The sequence below is a fragment of the Harpia harpyja genome, chromosome 6, assembly GCF_026419915.1.
Source record: "Harpia harpyja isolate bHarHar1 chromosome 6, bHarHar1 primary haplotype, whole genome shotgun sequence".
NCBI classification, from domain to species: domain Eukaryota; kingdom Metazoa; phylum Chordata; class Aves; order Accipitriformes; family Accipitridae; genus Harpia; species Harpia harpyja.
This window is the reverse complement of record NC_068945.1, coordinates 634,632-652,196: the sequence shown is the minus strand read 5'-3', so window position 1 is coordinate 652,196 and position 17,565 is coordinate 634,632. Positions and strand designations below refer to the sequence as shown.

The window sequence follows — 17,565 nt, the reverse complement described above, 5'->3', positions numbered from 1 at the left end:
CACCTCAGTTTATAGATCCAATCCCAATAGAGGCAAGATAACTGCATTTCCCTTGAGATTAATTTTTTTTGATTTTTAACTGTAGATGGCAGTATATACCAAAATTAAAGAAGGGTGAATACTTTTAAAATTGCATTTGCTTCCAACTAATTTGTGTGGCGGTTTTAATTTTAAAAGTTTGAGTAATGACCTTTAGTAAATTAACTCGGTGTGGCTTTGTTACGTGGTGGGAATTGAAGCGATGCTTTTATAGTCTAGTACTTAGAAAGAGTCCTGAGGCTTAAAACTTAAAATGCGATTTTATAATTGGTAAACAGTTTCTTTATTTTCTGCTGTGCACTGACAAGAGAATAGGTAACTGGAGTTACTTTAAAAAAAATTGATCAGTATCCCCATTTGTTTTAATCAACAGCAAATAAGATTTTCATAAAACAGATTTCATAAGTAGAAAGATTAGCAGTCTACCTTAAATTGCTGGGTAGATTTTATCAGTAGTGGTTTCAAGTTGAATTTTGGAGAACATTTTCAATTTTCTGTGTAACAGTTGGTCCTAAACTGTAAGAATTGATTTAAAACATCCCTGAACATACTCTGTGCTTTGAAGATGTATTTTTCTGATTTTATTGGTTTCAGAAGTCATTCCACAGATGCATCCTGGTTTGTGTCTGACTTTTATTGTTATAAGCATCTAAACATAAGATGTAGTGATTTTTTTTAGTCCTGGCTCCAAGTCCTTTGGAAAGCCCCAGTCAAAGGATACCTAATCATCGCAAGATTGTGATGGCTCTCCTCCTTTTTGAAATGCCTCGTCAGCGGAGGAGTGATGTCTCGTTCCTTATAGCAGGCTGGTACTTACATCCCTTGTCTGTGAAGGAGATGACTAGATGCTGTGCCCTTTTCGTTCTGACAGGTTCAGCCACACAGCTCCTGTCTTGCAGGAGATGCACTAACCAGCAGGGTATGAACTTTGGTAGGGGCATCTTGTACTCTCGGTTAAAGTTAAGTCAGTATGCATCGGACCAGAAAAAATCAAGCTCGGAAGAGCCTGTTAGTAATCAAATAGTTAGGAGAGACACTGGAAGAAAATACTTCTTGGTCAAAAACTTGTCTTTTCATTCCTGCTTCTGCACAAAATGGATGGAAAGTTACAAGGGATTTTCAGACTTATATACTTCCTTTCTACTTGCAGCAGGATGTCTACCAGCAGCATCCCAAGTCTCATTTACTTTTCTTCTGATAGTGTTCCTTTATACTTTATGCCAGTCACAACTTATGAATTAAAATATTGCTTCATTGCTCATTCAAGTTACTATTTGTGTCCTTTTTAAACTAACAAATTAAGTTTAAGCAGTGTTTCTACAATTCTGTAATCAGGATTAGAAACTTCTGTCTCTGCTACACTGGTATTACTGGAAAATAGTTAAGATTGTTTTGAGGTATAGGAAGGTTCATGGCATCTCAGAAAGACAGCTTACTGTACCTAAACTGTGAGGATGTTTCAGATGAGAAAATGTGTTGCCAGCTGTGCAGGAACTGATAAGTTTTGGATGCTTCAAAGTTTCCGTAATACAGAGTATATTCCATTTTGGGAGTACAAAGACTCTCTCCCCTCTTCTGAGACACCTTTTGGGGCATAGGGAAGGGCAGCATCAATGTAGTGTGATCTGCCTCTAGCACTTGTCTCATGAGTGTATGTATAGCAAGTGTTAAAACCAGTAGGAGCATGCAGGGAGTGAGGGGAGGGAGACACAGCAGGGCCAAGCTGTGCATTAGGGGAAAGCATTATTCGTATTATATCATGAATGCCACAGTACTTGAGTATGTCAGAGTTGGATAATTTTGACAATTATTTGGTGTCATATAGGGTTAGGACTGTGGAAAAAAGACTCTTCCAGGTTGACTTAATGGTGATGCAAAACTCCATCCTGAACTTTAGCGGTAGCATGTTTCACATTTGTTTTGAAAAAGACTACCTGCTCATACACAGGCTGGGGTACTGTTTAGACAGGCTCCTCTACTGGCTTTCTCCCATCCTTATAGTTGGCATTTAATCCAATTAATATTATTTTCAGTAAACACAGAACATACAAAATACAGTGCTACAATATATATTGTTAATTTTCTACCAATATTATTGGGTTGGGCTTTCAGTATAGCATTTTACAGTTATATGTTAACTGCATGTTTTGTTCTAGCGTATCATCTTTACGGTTGGCCTACAGAGATCTTGATATCAAAACAAAAGAAGAAAAGTTAAATCTATCTGGTAAGAAGAAAAATGAATTGGAGAGACTTGGCATGGGATTTGGCAGCAACAGAAGGTATGTGAAGTTCTATAAACTGTCTTTAAAATACTCTGTGGCTTTATGCAGTTATCCTTCATTTTGCTTAGGAAATGAAAAAATATACTAAAGTATGTTGTGGAAACTTAAACAATATCATAAAAGAATCTAGTATTTGTCAGGGGGAGGAGGCAGGTTTGCTTCTGATAGATTTAAGTTCTAACCTGCCAGACAGGTGTTAACCTAAATTGTAGGATGTCTGTAGGATGTTTGCCTCCATTAGCTGACTCTGAGGAAGGTAGTCAGGATGTTTTCAGTGAACACTACCAACCTAAGTATAGTCTGTCTTTTACAAGCCAAAACTCTAAAAAGTCACATTGCTGTGTTTTCCAGCTGTTGGAATGGTCTGTGTGTTCAGAAGTCCTGTCACTACTTCAGAGAACGACAGTTGAGTTTTCCAGGGCCTTTTTTTTTTTTTTTTTTCCCCCTCCTTTATTCTTAGATGTTTGTGTAGCTTGGGTTTTATCAGCAAGCTTCAGAAACTAGATTTGGGCTTTCATTTCTTTTTTTTTTAGGGTGTGAGCTTTGTCATCTCTTTACATACTTATTTTCTTCCTGTCCCCAGTGGCATTTCTCACTCAGTCACCTCAGATATGCAAACAATAGAGCAGGAAACACCTGCAATTGCAAAGCCGAAGAAAAAGTACACTGATGATGTAGAAGACTCATATTTCTCTTCAAGTTCAAGGTAATGTGTAAGCTTTTTATTTTGAGTGGGGGCAGAAGTATACGCAAGTTATGTATTCAAGTATACACATATATTTGGAACTTACGAGCAAAACAGAAAACATTGGACATGTCTACACACTTAGGATTTTTTCAGGGGACATCTGAATCAGGAAAGTTGTGGAATAGTTGGCCTTACCTCAATGACAGATGTATTTATAAAGAAGAGCTACTTTTTCTGAGAAGGTAGTCTGAATTATGGGTTTACAGGTTTTGTCTTTTTTAGGGTCTAGCCTCTACTTTTACAGACAGTTGCCATATAAGCTTTTATTTACTGTATACCAAATCCAATGAATTTTTGTCAGAATGACTTGTGTTTGTTCTTTTTTTTTTTTTCTTTCTTGTGGTACTGTCTTCAACTTCCAATTTAAAATTAAACAAGTATTGAAGTGCGATACTAGATATCCTACAGTTGCATGGATGCATGCCAAGTGCAAAAACTTAAATCTTTTTGAGGTATTGTGTGTTGGTTGTATTGTGTAGGTGTCTGCAGTCTTATTTGATAGACTTTTATGTATTTGAACAGAAAATGTAAGGAAAAAATAATTGACGAATTTTTGATCAGCGTATGAATGCAATGCAAATTATAAAATACTGCTGTTGGGAGGGAGAAAAAAATAATTAGTCCTACAGGCACTAATTGCAATGAAACAGCTGTTTCTGGGCTGATAGATGGCAACAGGTGTTGCTTTTATAAACTGCCTTTATTGGATTGGTGCCACAGAAATATGAAAATTTGTACCTAATTACTTGTAGACAGGAAAATAAAAACACAAAGGCCTTTGTGTCATTACTTTGTAGTGTAATCACTAGTGGCAGAAATGCAAATGTGGTACCAAGTGAACTGGCAGCAGTCTTGTAGAATAGAAAGTATCATTTCAGTGCTTCCCTATTTGTTCCTTAAAAAGAACTGTTACTGCTCTCAAATTATTCATAAGCCTACTAGCAGGCAAAGGATAAATTATGGAAGAGGCTTTTTAATGTGTTTTGGTTCAATAATTAGAAGATAAATTGTAACCTAGCTGTTCCCGGCTCTTGTTCTTCTAGTTACAGCAATAGTAGAATCTAATTGGAGTTGGTATACAAATTCATTCTCTTCAAAGAAAGTATAAAGTCAGATTGTTGGACTTCATAAGGTTTGTAAGGTGGTTGTTCTCCTTTATTCCAAGCTGTGACTTTGAAATAGAGATAAAGTAATTTTACTATCATCTTAGTCTATGCCCAAAAGCAAAATAATCATGCTGGATATTAGAGTGCTGATAAGTATCTGTAAATTAAGCAAGCTAAATGTCTCAAGGTTTATATATATAATTGAAGCCTCTCAAAATCCTTGGATTTTGATTTTTCTTTTTGCTACAATTAATAAAATCTTTATTAACATAACAATGTAAAATCTTATTTTCTATTGAATGCAGTTTTTCCTTTCTCCTCCCCCCACCCCCCGAATACTGAAGAAGTATTTTGCAAAGTTATGAAAATCTCTGGGGGAAGGATGGAGAAAATAAGTCATTTTTTATTAAAATCAGCTCTTGTAGCCCCTGCCCCATCCCATGGTTTTGATGGCCATTGTGAGATTGGATAGCTTCATATGTATATGAACACCTTGTTTGTTATTACACATCCATATGGCACTGACAAAGTTTGCTGTGGCTTTTTGTCTGTCAGGAGAGAAGGGGAGAGACTCCTGCTTTTTGTAGAAGTTCATTCCAGATCTGTCCTTGCTATTTTCTGTGTGCAGTGGTGGGAAGCTTTGCTGCTGAAGGTGTCACATTTCTTATAAACTGCAAAAACAAGCGTCCTGACTAATCATAACACAAACATGGAGAACTTTTTTTTTTTTTTTTTTTTAAAGAGTGCTTTTCACAAAATACAGATGCAGACTTCAATATCCCATGCTTGTTCTACTGAATGATTCCATACTGCTAGCCTCCTGTTGTTTTGATCATCTTACTCCCTATCCTGGTCATATCCAAACTTTAAGAAAATTTATTTAACCACAAAGGGAAATTCTTAGTCTTTGGCATTTTAATAGTGTTTTTTTCCAAGTATTTTCCATAGATGTTTAGATATGTGTAGGTAATAAAAGGGGAAAAGGTCAAGATAACATACCACCAGAATTGACAAACATGCTTCATTTTTTTCACTTTTCTTTCTGTTTGTGTTTTCCCTGCAGTTTTGATATGCAAGAGAAGATTGTCTTATAAAATTAAGACTTGCTTTTAAGAAATATGTTCTTTAGCATTGTTTTAATAAAACATGTTACAAAACTCAGAGGTACTTAATACTTGTATTAAACAAAAATATACAGAACCAGAGATGAGGGCTTTCCTTACTTTTCTGAACTGTGTTTGTTGATGCCTCAGAAAATGAGAGCAGATTCTCTGCTTGCATAGCTTACAGATTGACTCATATGGAACTGTGAGATTAGCCACCATCAGCCCCTTAGTTAGAAAACTTTACCCCATGTGGAACCACAGCGCAGTTGGACGCCATGGGTTAGTTAGGTGCTCTTGGATCTCTGGAGTGTTCAAAGTGCCTCGAAAGTTGTGGTGGCTTTTTTCATAGCTGGTATCTTAGCGTGGAGTGTCAAGAATGCCAGGCCTTTATGAGAAGAATACCTTGTAGAGTCATCATGGTGCCTTGCTCGCAGGGTCTATCCTGAAGTTTTCTTAGCGTTGCTCTTAAACCAGCCAGATATCTTGACAATGTTCTTCCCAGTGCTTTGCCTGACACTAAAGATGTAATACTTTGAAGTAATAACAACTTTGCTGGTTTTGGGCGGACCACATCTTTCAGGCAGTCCACTGCATATGCATCACCCTATCCAGCCTAAAGAAAGGCTGAACTTTTGAATCGGTTAAATACACGTGTAAAAAACCCCAAAATCCGTTGGATTCAGCTGTACAAAGCGTCTAAGCAATATTATGAAATCCAGATTATTCTCTGACAACTATCATTGTGCTGAAAACTTACTTGCTAGTGAACACTTATTATAGCAATATTTACCTAACAATATAAAATTCCCACTTTTTAAATACTTTTTTTTTTTTTGCTTCTTTTATTTTAGGTACTATGATTCTTCAGATTTGAGGAGCAACACTTTCTCTAAATGGGATGACAATTCAGATTCTTTTTGGAAGAAAGAAAATAATAGTAGAGACGTTGATATAATGTTAACTTCAAAAAGTACAGGGTTTTCAGACAGGTAAACCAAGAAAACCTAACTAATTTTTGTACAGAAAGCCCAAGTTTGTTAATATGATTTGAGTCCTGGTCGTAGTAGTGGGATTTTTTTTTTAGTCTAGAAGGAGAATTTGGCCATAACTTTCATCAGCAGTCAAGGGACTTCCTGGCTGAATTTCTTTTGTAAGCTGAATTTGCTGTTTACATTTTAAGCACTTGTCTGTTTTGCTCAGTGCTGTACAGTATATGTATTGGAGGTAATTTCCAAAGCACTTCAGCAAAAAAAGAAGTAGACAAAAGTTGTGGAGAGAAACTCAAATATTTGCACTGTTCTGAAAGCATACTTGCTTTACTTGCTTTGTTTATTGCCTAATGAACCAAAGAGAACCCAGTTACCAAATGAGTAAAACTGTAGGGTACTCAGCTTTTAGGATGAAGGTATTGAAGATACTTGCAAACCACAGGTCTGATTGTTGTGATGATAGAAAATGAATGTACTTCTTCTTTGACAGCTGTGGTTTTATCTTTGTACTCAAGTGGAAAATGTAAGAATGTGAGGTTTTGTGTGCTTGGTTGGTGTTTCCTGCTTCTGTTCTTCTTACTTAAAACTGTATTTTTCATTTACCTGTAAAATGCAGTTTGTGCACTTAAGTACAACTTTTTTTCTTTTTTTTTTTTAACACAAGCATATTCTGTTGTTTCCTAAAGAGTGGACCAGTGATCCATATTACACAAAATAGGGGTTCATGTCCATAACACTATTACTTCCTTATTTACATTTACTTTAAAAAAAAAAGGGGGGGGGGGGAGGAGGAGCAGGTATTGAATATGTATGTTTGAGGTGGAAGGCAGTGACAGTTCAAAAGGTGTCAAACCTTTTTGTGCTGTTACGTTTAAATCTGAATTTCACTGACATTGTGTTTTGGGTTTTTTGAAGTTTTGTAGACATATTCTGTCCTTGTTCATATAATTTAGCTTGCTTTTTAAATGAACTCTGAAAATAAAGATACAAGATGAATGAATTTGAAATACTATATGCTCACCATCTTGTACAATTGTCACTGAAATTTTATTTGCTGCTCTATCAACTTAGTTATCTTTATTTTAGTTATCTTTAGTTATCTTTATCCTGGGTTGATACTGATTTAATTTTTATTAAAAAAAAAAAATCATTATTATACTTTTAGGCTTCAGAAAGCAAAGATGATAGTGCTTCTTGTTTGACTTACTGCATTCTGCCATGATGTAAATAAGTTATGGTCGCTAATGCAGTTTATTTTTCTTCTAGGCCTGCATCTCGTCGTAAGCCTGAATATGAACCATCTTTAAACACAGATGAGGCACAAAAAAAATTTGGCAATGTAAAAGCAATTTCATCAGACATGTATTTTGGAAGACAAGATCATGCTGATGTAAGTAGAAAGCAGTGATAAATATTTTTAAATGTTAAAATATTCTTTGACTATAAACATGGTGCTCTTGTATAAAGAGAAGGCAATAAATAGTTAATGTTGGTAGAATTGGTAAGCTTATAGAATTATGTCCACTTGAATATTTGTTTGTTAGAAATGTACAAGTTTCTGATAACTCTGATAGTTTAGTATTTCATTTTAAGGAGTTGCAGCTGCAAGTAGGACCTTACCTCCAACATCATTCTTCTGTGATAGAAGTGGTAGACTATGATTCAGCAGTCTTTAGTTTTGAAAGAATCAGCCTGATGCTGGGTGAAGGCCTACTTCATTTGTTCTAAATACCCAAACTGATGCCAACAAACTGTTGTTAAAACAGCTGTCCCCTCTGTATTTGTTACATGGAAACATTATTGCTGTTATAAGGCTAACTAAGCAGATAAATTGTTCGACAAATGACATGTAATTGAATCAGACTAGAAATAAAAAACAGATTAATATTTGTGTTGCATTTTGGAGGCAAGGGATCATTTTAAAAAATCTATTTTTAATGAAAAAATAACAATGTAAAGAGTAATGTAAAAAAATACAATCAATGTATATTGTTCCCAGGGAACTCAGGAAAAAAGTTGAATTAAAAGTATCATGTGATTAGAAGGGTTAACATGATGTTACTGCAGTGCTTTTTCCTTATCCTACTCAACCACTCTATTTCACATTTTTTAGTTGTTGTTTTTAATGGTTGCATAGTTTTTCAGCAATTTTTGGGTAGCTAACAGTGAGTAGGCCTCTTGGTGTTGCAATGGTAAATGTCACTATTTGATCAACTCAGAAATGAGTTGAGATGATGACAAACACCATGTAGGTCATGTGAAAACTATGAAATGGGTACAACTTTCAGAACAGTCAGCTTTAGCTGGATTGTATGTTTTAAAACTGTATCTATAATCTCATGAATTATCTGATATGACCTTGAAAGATCGCAGCATACTGTTAGAATACTTTTTGTTCTCAATTCTTTTCTAGTATGAAGCAAGGGCTCGACTAGAAAGACTTTCTGGAAGCTCATCTATAAGTTCAGCTGACTTGTTTGAAGATCAGAAAAAACAACCAACAGGTACATATTGAACAGAGTGAGAAACTTTATCATGCAGTGAATACATTGCTTTACTCTGCTTCTAGTTACACTGTCAGCTAGCTGGTGCTGTATGCTGCAAGAAGTGTGCAAAGTGCAGTATGCATTAGTATTGCTAATAGGTCAAACAAGCCTAGCAGGTGTGGTCATTATTTTAAAAAATTTAATATCTTAAATTTCAAGTTCTGTATTTTCAGTTCAGTATGTTCAATATTTTATACCGGGTTTTTTATGTGAATTGTTGCAAATAATAGACTAACTATATTGTAAATAATTTTTATCAAAGGAAAACTGTAATATTTTGTTACAAAAATGAGATAACACCTAAATTGACTATCAGGTAGTTTTTTTGATAAGTTATGTTTAAGCGACTTGTATATTTATATATGTGAAAATAGCTGTCTTAATAATATTGAATCTAAGAAGAATCTTTAATAAAATGTTAGTAGCCTTGAAATTCCCATGTAATCTGTTGCATGGCATATTCATTCATCAGGATATCTGCTTCTAACACCAGTCTTGCCAAATTATTAACGAAATTTTTCAATTGGTTTGTCTGTTTAAAAGATTTGTTGGAACATCTTACATTGGAGAGTATAGTTCATCAAATTAGAAAGATAGAAGTATTACATTAGAGTGACTGAAAAGTAGCCCCTTAGGCTATTGAAAATCTCGCATGTTTTTTTTCCAACACCCTTTTTGGGTAGTGCAATAATGTGAAATAGAGAAGGTAGGAAATACTGGAACATTTTATTGACTTGATCAGTTGGGTTTCGCTCCTTAACTTGTGAAGAAATGGAAAAAAAAGAATTACTGAAGAACTTGAAATCTGTGAGTAATTACATAAATAGGCTAGAAAAGCAAACAGTATTCAGCATCTGATTTTACTTTGGAAAAGTCAGGGGAAAAAGAAAAACAGTGACTGTTCAGTTTTGATCTCCTGAAAGCAAGTTTTGAATACACTGGCTAGTAGAGAAATAACTCCTGTTACCAGTTACTTAAGAGCTGGATTTTAGTGATTTGAAATTAAAAAAAAAAAAAAATTAAGGGGGGGAGAGACATAGAGCAGAAATCGCATAAGGAGGGGAGGAAACATAAAGCAGAAATTGCAGTAACTTACTTTGGCCACTTGAAAGAGTATTTGCAACACGGTGTTGTACATGTGCTTAAAAAAAGAAAAAAAGATGTGGGGAACATAAGCAAAGAAACAGTGTTTCTTTCTGAGTTTGTAAACTGTGTTTTCAATTATGCATGGGATTGTGATAACAAATACTATTTTTTTTTTCAATCTATCATTGACTAGAACTTTCTTCGTCCTTTTTCTTTTAATTTTCTTGCATATAGATTATTTTATATGGAATTAATCTTTCCTTTAATTTGTGTAATATATGTGGGGCTTTTACACAGTAATGAATAAGAGAATGAACTAGGAAAAGGTAAATACAAGTTAAAGATGGGGCAAATTGTGTGATCTGAGATATATATATATATGTGTATCTGTGTGTGTATATATATGAATGTACCTTTCTATGTACACATACCTATATATGTGATAAAATTCTCACCATGTTCTGAATAAGGGTACTTACAGGCAATTATATAATGTTTATTGGGTGTATGTGAATTGTGCACACATGATTATTCATCACTGACCACTTGGAAAGGTTCTTGGGTCTTGTGGGGGAATGCAGAGATTCCTAATAATGGGATGAAAAATACCTGCCTGCGACTTGAGGTTAGTTACTCTCTGTGACTGGCACGTAACCCAACAGTAAATGTAAAGTTATATTACAAAGACTAAACTTCTGCTAAATTTTGTAGGTTGTTAACTGCTCTAAAATAATAGTGAGGAAAAAATATACCAGGAATTATTTATAATAATAATTGTGTATTATAAATTCACACTATATTCAATCTACAGAATCTTCCTTTCCTGCATGTCTTTCTGTTACACCCCCCACCCCAAAGACTTATCTTTTGACAGTGGCCCTTCTTAGAAAAATTTTACTGCACTAATAGCTTGTCTGGTGTTGAATTAATGCCAAGGCCATCAGTTCCATAAAATAAAGGTAATCAGGAGACCAGAGGCTGGCAACAAAAATGCTGCTGTAATTCTGGGGTCCTTGCCAGAATAAAATGTCCTTTGAATCTAAAGTTGTTTTTATGAGCACTGCTGAGATCTTAGGGTAGAACAGTCTTGAGATGCTTGCTTTTGTACAGAATGCTGTAGGAGCCATTTACCAAAAAGAGGGGGCTGCAAGAAAATGCTTTTACTTTGCATTATTTCAGACCAGTTGCTTGTGAAAGATGGCATGTCAGACGGCTGACTTGTAGGTGCTGATTTTGAAGGAAATCACAAGAAAAGGAGTGGCTTTCCTGTCTCATTTACAAAAGTTTTTCAGATGACCATACATGATCAGAAAAACGTGAGAAAATTCATGTCACTGAGAAGTGGTTAGAGCTTTTCTCAGGTTATTTATATCTGCAAATTTTATTTCCATGACTCTGACTTTAATAACAAAAATGCTGAAGCATTTGATAAGTGGAACAGGTCATACAGAGGTCAAAATTACAGTTCAGAAATAGGTCTGCCTCAGTGGCAGTGAATTTTTGAAAATAATCTATAAACAAGTGTGCCCATGCATTGCAGAAGCAGCTACTAGCTGGCTTTAAAGAATGGAGCGGGAAGCTCTCTGAATGTGACTATGCATCTGCCATTACGAACTAGCCACTTACCGTAGGTAAATCGAATTATCTAGATTAATGTCTTTCTGAGCCTGCCTAACGAGGCAGGTGCCTTTAACTTCCCATGAAAAGAGGAGCTGCAGGTTGTCTCTCTCTTTCTTCTCCACCCCTGTTCAAAAAGAAAAAAAGGAGAAGAAGGGGCTGCCAGCGTGTAGCAATGTCCTGCACGGAGCTGCTGGCAAAAGGAGTTGGAGTTGTGCAGGTGTGGAGTCTGTGGCGGACAAGCTTGTCCGAGGTTCAGTAACTGCTCACAACTTACCAGTTGTGTCCCAACTGGTCACGACTATCAGTTGGCTATGTGTCTGAATTAAGGCTACAGGCTGCAGTCTTCATTTTGAAAATGGTCTGTTTTGGGATGCTTCCTCTCAGGAGCCCCATTTATTCCTGAGATCATAGTTCTGTGATGCTGGTTTACTGCCATTTATGCCTTTTACAGTATCAGATATTTAATATTAAGGTGTGCAGGTAATTCTTTTTGCAAATGAGCCGGTGATTGTAATTATTAGCATGTTAATACTTACCATGCAGTTAGTTTTGAAACATCTTTAATTTCTGTTACCTTTAGGCCTATACTTTTCATAATAGCAGCAGAGCTAACACTGGCCAAACTACATTGGCTTTAAGGAAGGCTGGATTGCCAGCTTTGTTTTGGAGTTTTAAAACTTACTTACCTTTACTATAATTTCTGTAGAATTTTCCAAGCCTCAGACATAGTAATGCAAGATATGTGTGTATATACAGCACGCAAAGCATACCTATGCATGCACACAAATAGGGTTCATCACTTCAGCCACCACTGAAGTGCATTCATCTTTAAATTGCAAGGTAGTAACAGCTGATTAGGATACAAGACAAATAACATTGCAGCAGATTGAAAGTGCAGAATAAATCATACGTTATCCAAACATTAATTGCTCAGCTGGGAATACAAAGTATAGAAGATGACACTCTGGGTGGAATTATGAACAACTGAAAAAAATTAAAAGGAAGATGCATTTAAGAAATTTGAGATCTGTGCCTAGTGTTTTTTACAGTGCTGAGCAGATATTGGTGTTTAGTGCTCCTAGTAGTATATTGTACTTCAGCAGGAAAAAAAAGGCTGCTTTTAATATAAAATTGTTTTCTTCTTGTGTGTGTGTGTTCCCCTTTTAGGAAGCTACAATATTACAAATGTCTTGCCTTCAGCTCCTGATATAGCTCAGTTTAAACAAGGAGTGAAATCAGTGGCTGGAAAACTTTCTGTACTTGCTAATGGGGTCATGACATCTATACAGGTTAGTAAAAATATTACAATACATTAACCATCAGTTGGAATTCTTTTTGTAGGGATTTAGTATCATGGATCCTGCCATTGAATCGTCTTTAGGGAGAACAGAATGAATTTGGTTTTGAGCTTTGTAGACCTCTCATGGTAGACAGTAGATCTTTATCTGTTTAAAACCACATCTGTAGCTGATAGCTCACCTTCCTTAGAATATCTTTTTTGCCTTTTCCCTTATATAGTTTATTTCTTTTCTTACGATTGAAACAGAAATTCCATCATGGAAGTTACTTGCTGTCACTTTATTTTAAAGTATTAATAGTTCATAAGTCGGAATAGAATAGTTCAGTTGGAAGGGACCCACAGCAATCATCTAACTCTATTGGCTCTTTAAATGACTTGACAGTAATACCTTTGATCCATGTTTGTGCACAAAATTAAGACATCCTTGTCTCAATAGTATAAAGCATCCTTCATGCTCCAGTTAATTTGCATTTCCTATATGAGGTCAGTGGGAGCTCTTGGGTGTTTGAAAATCAGGCCAATTATCCTGGAGTTTAACTATAAACTCCAGTTCTTGGAAGCACTGGTCAGGTTTTTTTTAAGTCTTTAAGAATTAAAGTACTATTTATTTTACAAATGTAGGTAAAAGTAATTTCTTTCAATGGAAAACATACTCATGTCTGGTTTTTTTACTTTTTTAGGATCGATATGGTTCGTAACATCTTTTGTATTGACATAATTAAGTAAACTAAAGAAGGATTTCTCTTCAGATATACAAGTAATCACACTGCTGATTCAAATGAAGGTTGCCTTAAGACTGTTGATGTTTTTATTTGTTCCAGCATATTTGTTCCCTTGTGCAGCTTTCTGGCTCAACCTCTTCTTACTGCTATTTCATCTTTACAGAGCAGAAATCTTGTAGCAACTTGTTACATTGCATATGCTTTTTTTTTTTTTTTTCCCCTCCTTAACAGTCCTGTATTTTTTAGCAACCTTAATGTTAGATGTTGGGAGCTTTATTGTATTACTGGTTTTGACTGTGAGGCAGGAAAGAGAAAGAAGGATGAACACATATATTGGAAATGAGGCTTCCCGATAGAAATCTCAGTGCAGTTGCATCCTTACTCACCAGGCATAATTTGTCTTCTGTCTTATGAGCTGTGGAGAAGAAAATGTAAATTAAGCATATGCTGAGGTGGTATTTAGTGGACTGTAACAAAATATAGAATTAAGTTATACCTGCGCTTATCAAGAAATAGAACCTCTTGCAGTCATAAATTGATGTGCATTATTAAAACAATGGGGAATTAGTGTTTTAAAACAATATTCCTGCTAGAAAATTGTATGCTTAGGTGTGAGGTATGGGGAAGACAAGACACATGGTATATTGAATAGTGGATTTCATCTTGTCATGGGAACAATCTCTTTATTCCTAGTTTTGAAAGTTACAAAAAATTGCAATATAGAATCCTTAAGTGCTTTTTAAAAATCTGTATTGTGTACAAATTGAAAAAAATTTAAAATATATATAGGGCCTAATAGAGTAGTTAATTAAGTATTTGTTAAAAATGTTTAGAACAATCTTAGTTTTTTGATAAATTATGAAATATTGAATGAGTAAATAGTGGGGCTGTGTTTTAGACAGTCTAGAATTTCTTGCTGATAGCATCCTGTATAAAAATGATTATGACCTTAAAGAAAAAAAACCTCACAACCAAGAATGAGCTCAAGCTATTTCCGTTCTGTAACTTTATTTCTTAATGCAAATTTGTAAACTGCTGATATCTAATAAAAAAATTGATACAAACTCATTTTTTAATTAAATTTCTGTGTGCAGACACCAGTCTCCAGCTTTCTAAATACTGCCATCTGTATTCTATCTATACAATAGTCCAGTAAAATTAGCCTTTCATTTCAATTAGTGAAACGCTTTCTTATTAAATTGCTATAGTGATTTAGAAATCAAAACCCTAAGGCTGGAGTGGAAAATAAGCTACTGTATTGAAATACTGTGTTGAAATACAGTTAACAGTATAGCTGTATTTGTTTTTTAATTTCTAGCTGCCTCTTATATCTAACTCTTCGTTCTTGTAACTTTCTCTTGTGGCTGTTGCGTTTAGATTTATTAATCCAAAAATGATCCTTTTTTTTTTTTTTTTTTTTTAAGAGTAGCACAAGATAAGCATTTATTCTGCTTAACTGTAGAGCTTTACAATAAAAGACTTGCTTTGTTTTCTCCTTTCCCACTGTATAGAGATAATTTTGCTAATATAACAAGAAAATGTACTGGTCAGGGCTTGCTTTGGTTTCCCTAATTACAGGTAGATTCTTAGTTTTCAGACTACTCTTTCTGTTAAGTGTACACTCAGTAGTAAATTTATTACAAGTAATAAGTGATCTGCTTTTCAGAGTTGCAATATACCAGCAGCATCCTGTGACTTGCAGAAGAGCTGCTCCTCCAATAACTAGGCTGCATATTTAGACCTTTGTGTATGGATGCAGTTGCTTAAATTAAGGCAGTGAAGTATAACAAAATGTAGTTCTCTCCCCTCTTGTGGTTTCTCATATGTAACAATGTATGTGAGATCACCTACACTGAAATAACTGTGTGCATTTTTATGCATCATTGCAATACATTGAACCACTGACAGATGGAAAAATACAAAAAATTGACATTTTCAGTACAAAATAAGAAGAAATTCTAGGAGGAAACACCTATGGGGTTATCTTAAATGCCATAAAACATCTGCAACTCTCTAACAGATGTATAATCTTTTTCTTCTTTGCTGCAATCTGAAGATTACACCACAGAATTCTTACACATGAACAACAATTCAATACTTTCAGGAATACTGTCCAGTTCAACATAAATTGGATTTATTCTTGCAGATTATGGCAACTTGTGTACCACTAATACGTTCTCTTGACATTCTCTTGACGTAATGGGTGGATGAATAGCTCTTGACCCCCAATACACCTGTTTGTGTCTTTAATAAACCCATGAGTTGTCACTGCGTTTCATCAAATAGAGGTGGGGAGGGGTTGCCATGTACACTGGAAGAGCCAGCTATAACTCCCCTAGTCTCCTGGGAATTCAGGATGCCATGGCACCGCTGACCTTGCAGGATTTGATTGGACTGGATCAAAGGCAGAAAAAGTCTAAACCTAAAATTAGGTTTGCATTCCTGCTTTCTTGTGTGTCCTTTTCCTTTCTCTCATCTTTTGCCTTCAAACACATTTGTCAGCCTCTGGTAAAGAGGGGCAAGTGACTGATGCTGCTGCAGGCATCACAGGTTTTAGAACGTGTGATAAAACCACATATTGGATCTGGTTTTGTGACAAGTTTCCAAGTGAAACTTGACATTGGTCACCAGTTGCATTTTGTTGCAGTTCTTCTTCCCTTAATCCTCTTTTACTACCGTTACACATCTTGCTTTTTCAAAGCTGGAACCGAATGATGGCAGCAGCAACTGTGAACCGTTCAAGGTAAACTTTCCTCTTCTTAAAGTCCAGTAAGGACACTGCATGTAAGGGGAGGGGAAAGAGAATTATTTAATACTTCATCATTCAGGGAGTTAATTTTTGTAGGTTAAATTGAAAAGGGTTAGAAAAATGTTGAAAGTTAGTTATTAAAATGCCAGAACCAGCATTAATTCGATGCAGAGACCTGTAGTCTCCTTCCCTGCGTAAACTATGAAGGGAATCTTGTTACCGTCTGTTTCTCTTGCTTTCTGCAAAATGGGAAATGCTCAATGCTGTCATTTCTGGTCTGCTTCACATCAGTTTGTTCCACTGCTGGGAGAAGCAATTCCAGAGCCATTTTGATGCTGTTGTAAGCTTTTGTTTTAGAAGGATTTTGTAGTGCAAGAGTGGGCTGAGTGGCTCCATAGCATAGGAGTCTGTAAACGTTGCTTTAGCTACATGTATCTTAACACTGCTTTTTTCCTGCTCTTGAGTCAAAGAAGTCTAGCTGTCATTGTAAATCAAGGGTGAAGCTGAAGACTACATAAAATGGTCTGTGCTTGATTTGGTTTTGAGGGGCTTCTACACAAATTAGCTTTTTTGCATATCCATGTGTATGAGACTGGATTCTCTTTGATCAGTAATGGTCAAACTGGTGTCCTACAGACCTGGAGGTCTGTAGAACACAGAAAAAGTTGTAGTCATCCTTTGCTCTGCTGCTCACAACTTCAAAGACAAACAGTAGCACTGCCTTTGTCTTCTTGCAAGATCAGCTGCAAACCGTCAGAATATGTTACTTCTAATTTTAGTGCTTTCAATTTAAATTTGTTCTTAGTCTCTACTATTTAAAACTTTAAAAGGGAGTCTAGCCATGTGGTCTACTACACAAAGCAGTATGATCTCATGGTACTTTTTCAACTTCAATTTCTGTGAGACTTTTCCTTCCCTTTACATGGTAAGCAATGTTGCTTTCTTCCCAAGAAGATGTGACAACAGAGAAGTATAGCCCTGTTGAAGCAGTCCAGAGAGCCTTGTGGTGCTTGGAGGGTAAGTAGAGGGTTGTGCCCGTCCTGTTTGCAAACCATGCAAGAACAGTTTCGCCTCTGGTTTGCAAGCCTCTAAGAGTGCACCTTCTTCAACAACCTCCCTGTTTTTAGACATAAAAGAAGGAAAGGAGTGATAGAGGACTTGGAACTTCTCTCCATCTACAGCTTGGCTTGCAGCTCTGTACTGAAGCTCTGCAACATTTATTTCTTCATTTGTATGTTTGGATTCTGTGTGGTTAGTCTGACCTTTCTG

The 17,565-nt window shown here is 35.7% G+C and overlaps 1 protein-coding gene across 2 annotated transcripts in view; it reads left to right on the top strand.

Moving 5' to 3' along the window:
- ARFGAP3 (ADP ribosylation factor GTPase activating protein 3) overlaps nucleotides 1–14,615 on the top strand; it is a 35,128-nt gene extending 20,513 nt beyond the window's left edge. The window contains exons 10-16 of one of the 2 annotated variants that reach the window (XM_052789831.1): nucleotides 2,196–2,321; nucleotides 2,908–3,030; nucleotides 6,136–6,273; nucleotides 7,540–7,663; nucleotides 8,687–8,777; nucleotides 12,693–12,814; nucleotides 13,506–14,615. In XM_052789831.1, the coding sequence (XP_052645791.1) occupies nucleotides 2,196–2,321; nucleotides 2,908–3,030; nucleotides 6,136–6,273; nucleotides 7,540–7,663; nucleotides 8,687–8,777; nucleotides 12,693–12,814; nucleotides 13,506–13,523 (742 nt within the window). In that variant the 3' untranslated portion in view covers nucleotides 13,524–14,615. The remainder of the gene's footprint in view (nucleotides 1–2,195; nucleotides 2,322–2,907; nucleotides 3,031–6,135; nucleotides 6,274–7,539; nucleotides 7,664–8,686; nucleotides 8,778–12,692; nucleotides 12,815–13,505) is intronic. The other variant, XM_052789832.1, reaches the window with a different exon arrangement.
- Nucleotides 14,616–17,565: the final 2,950 nt, after the last annotated feature.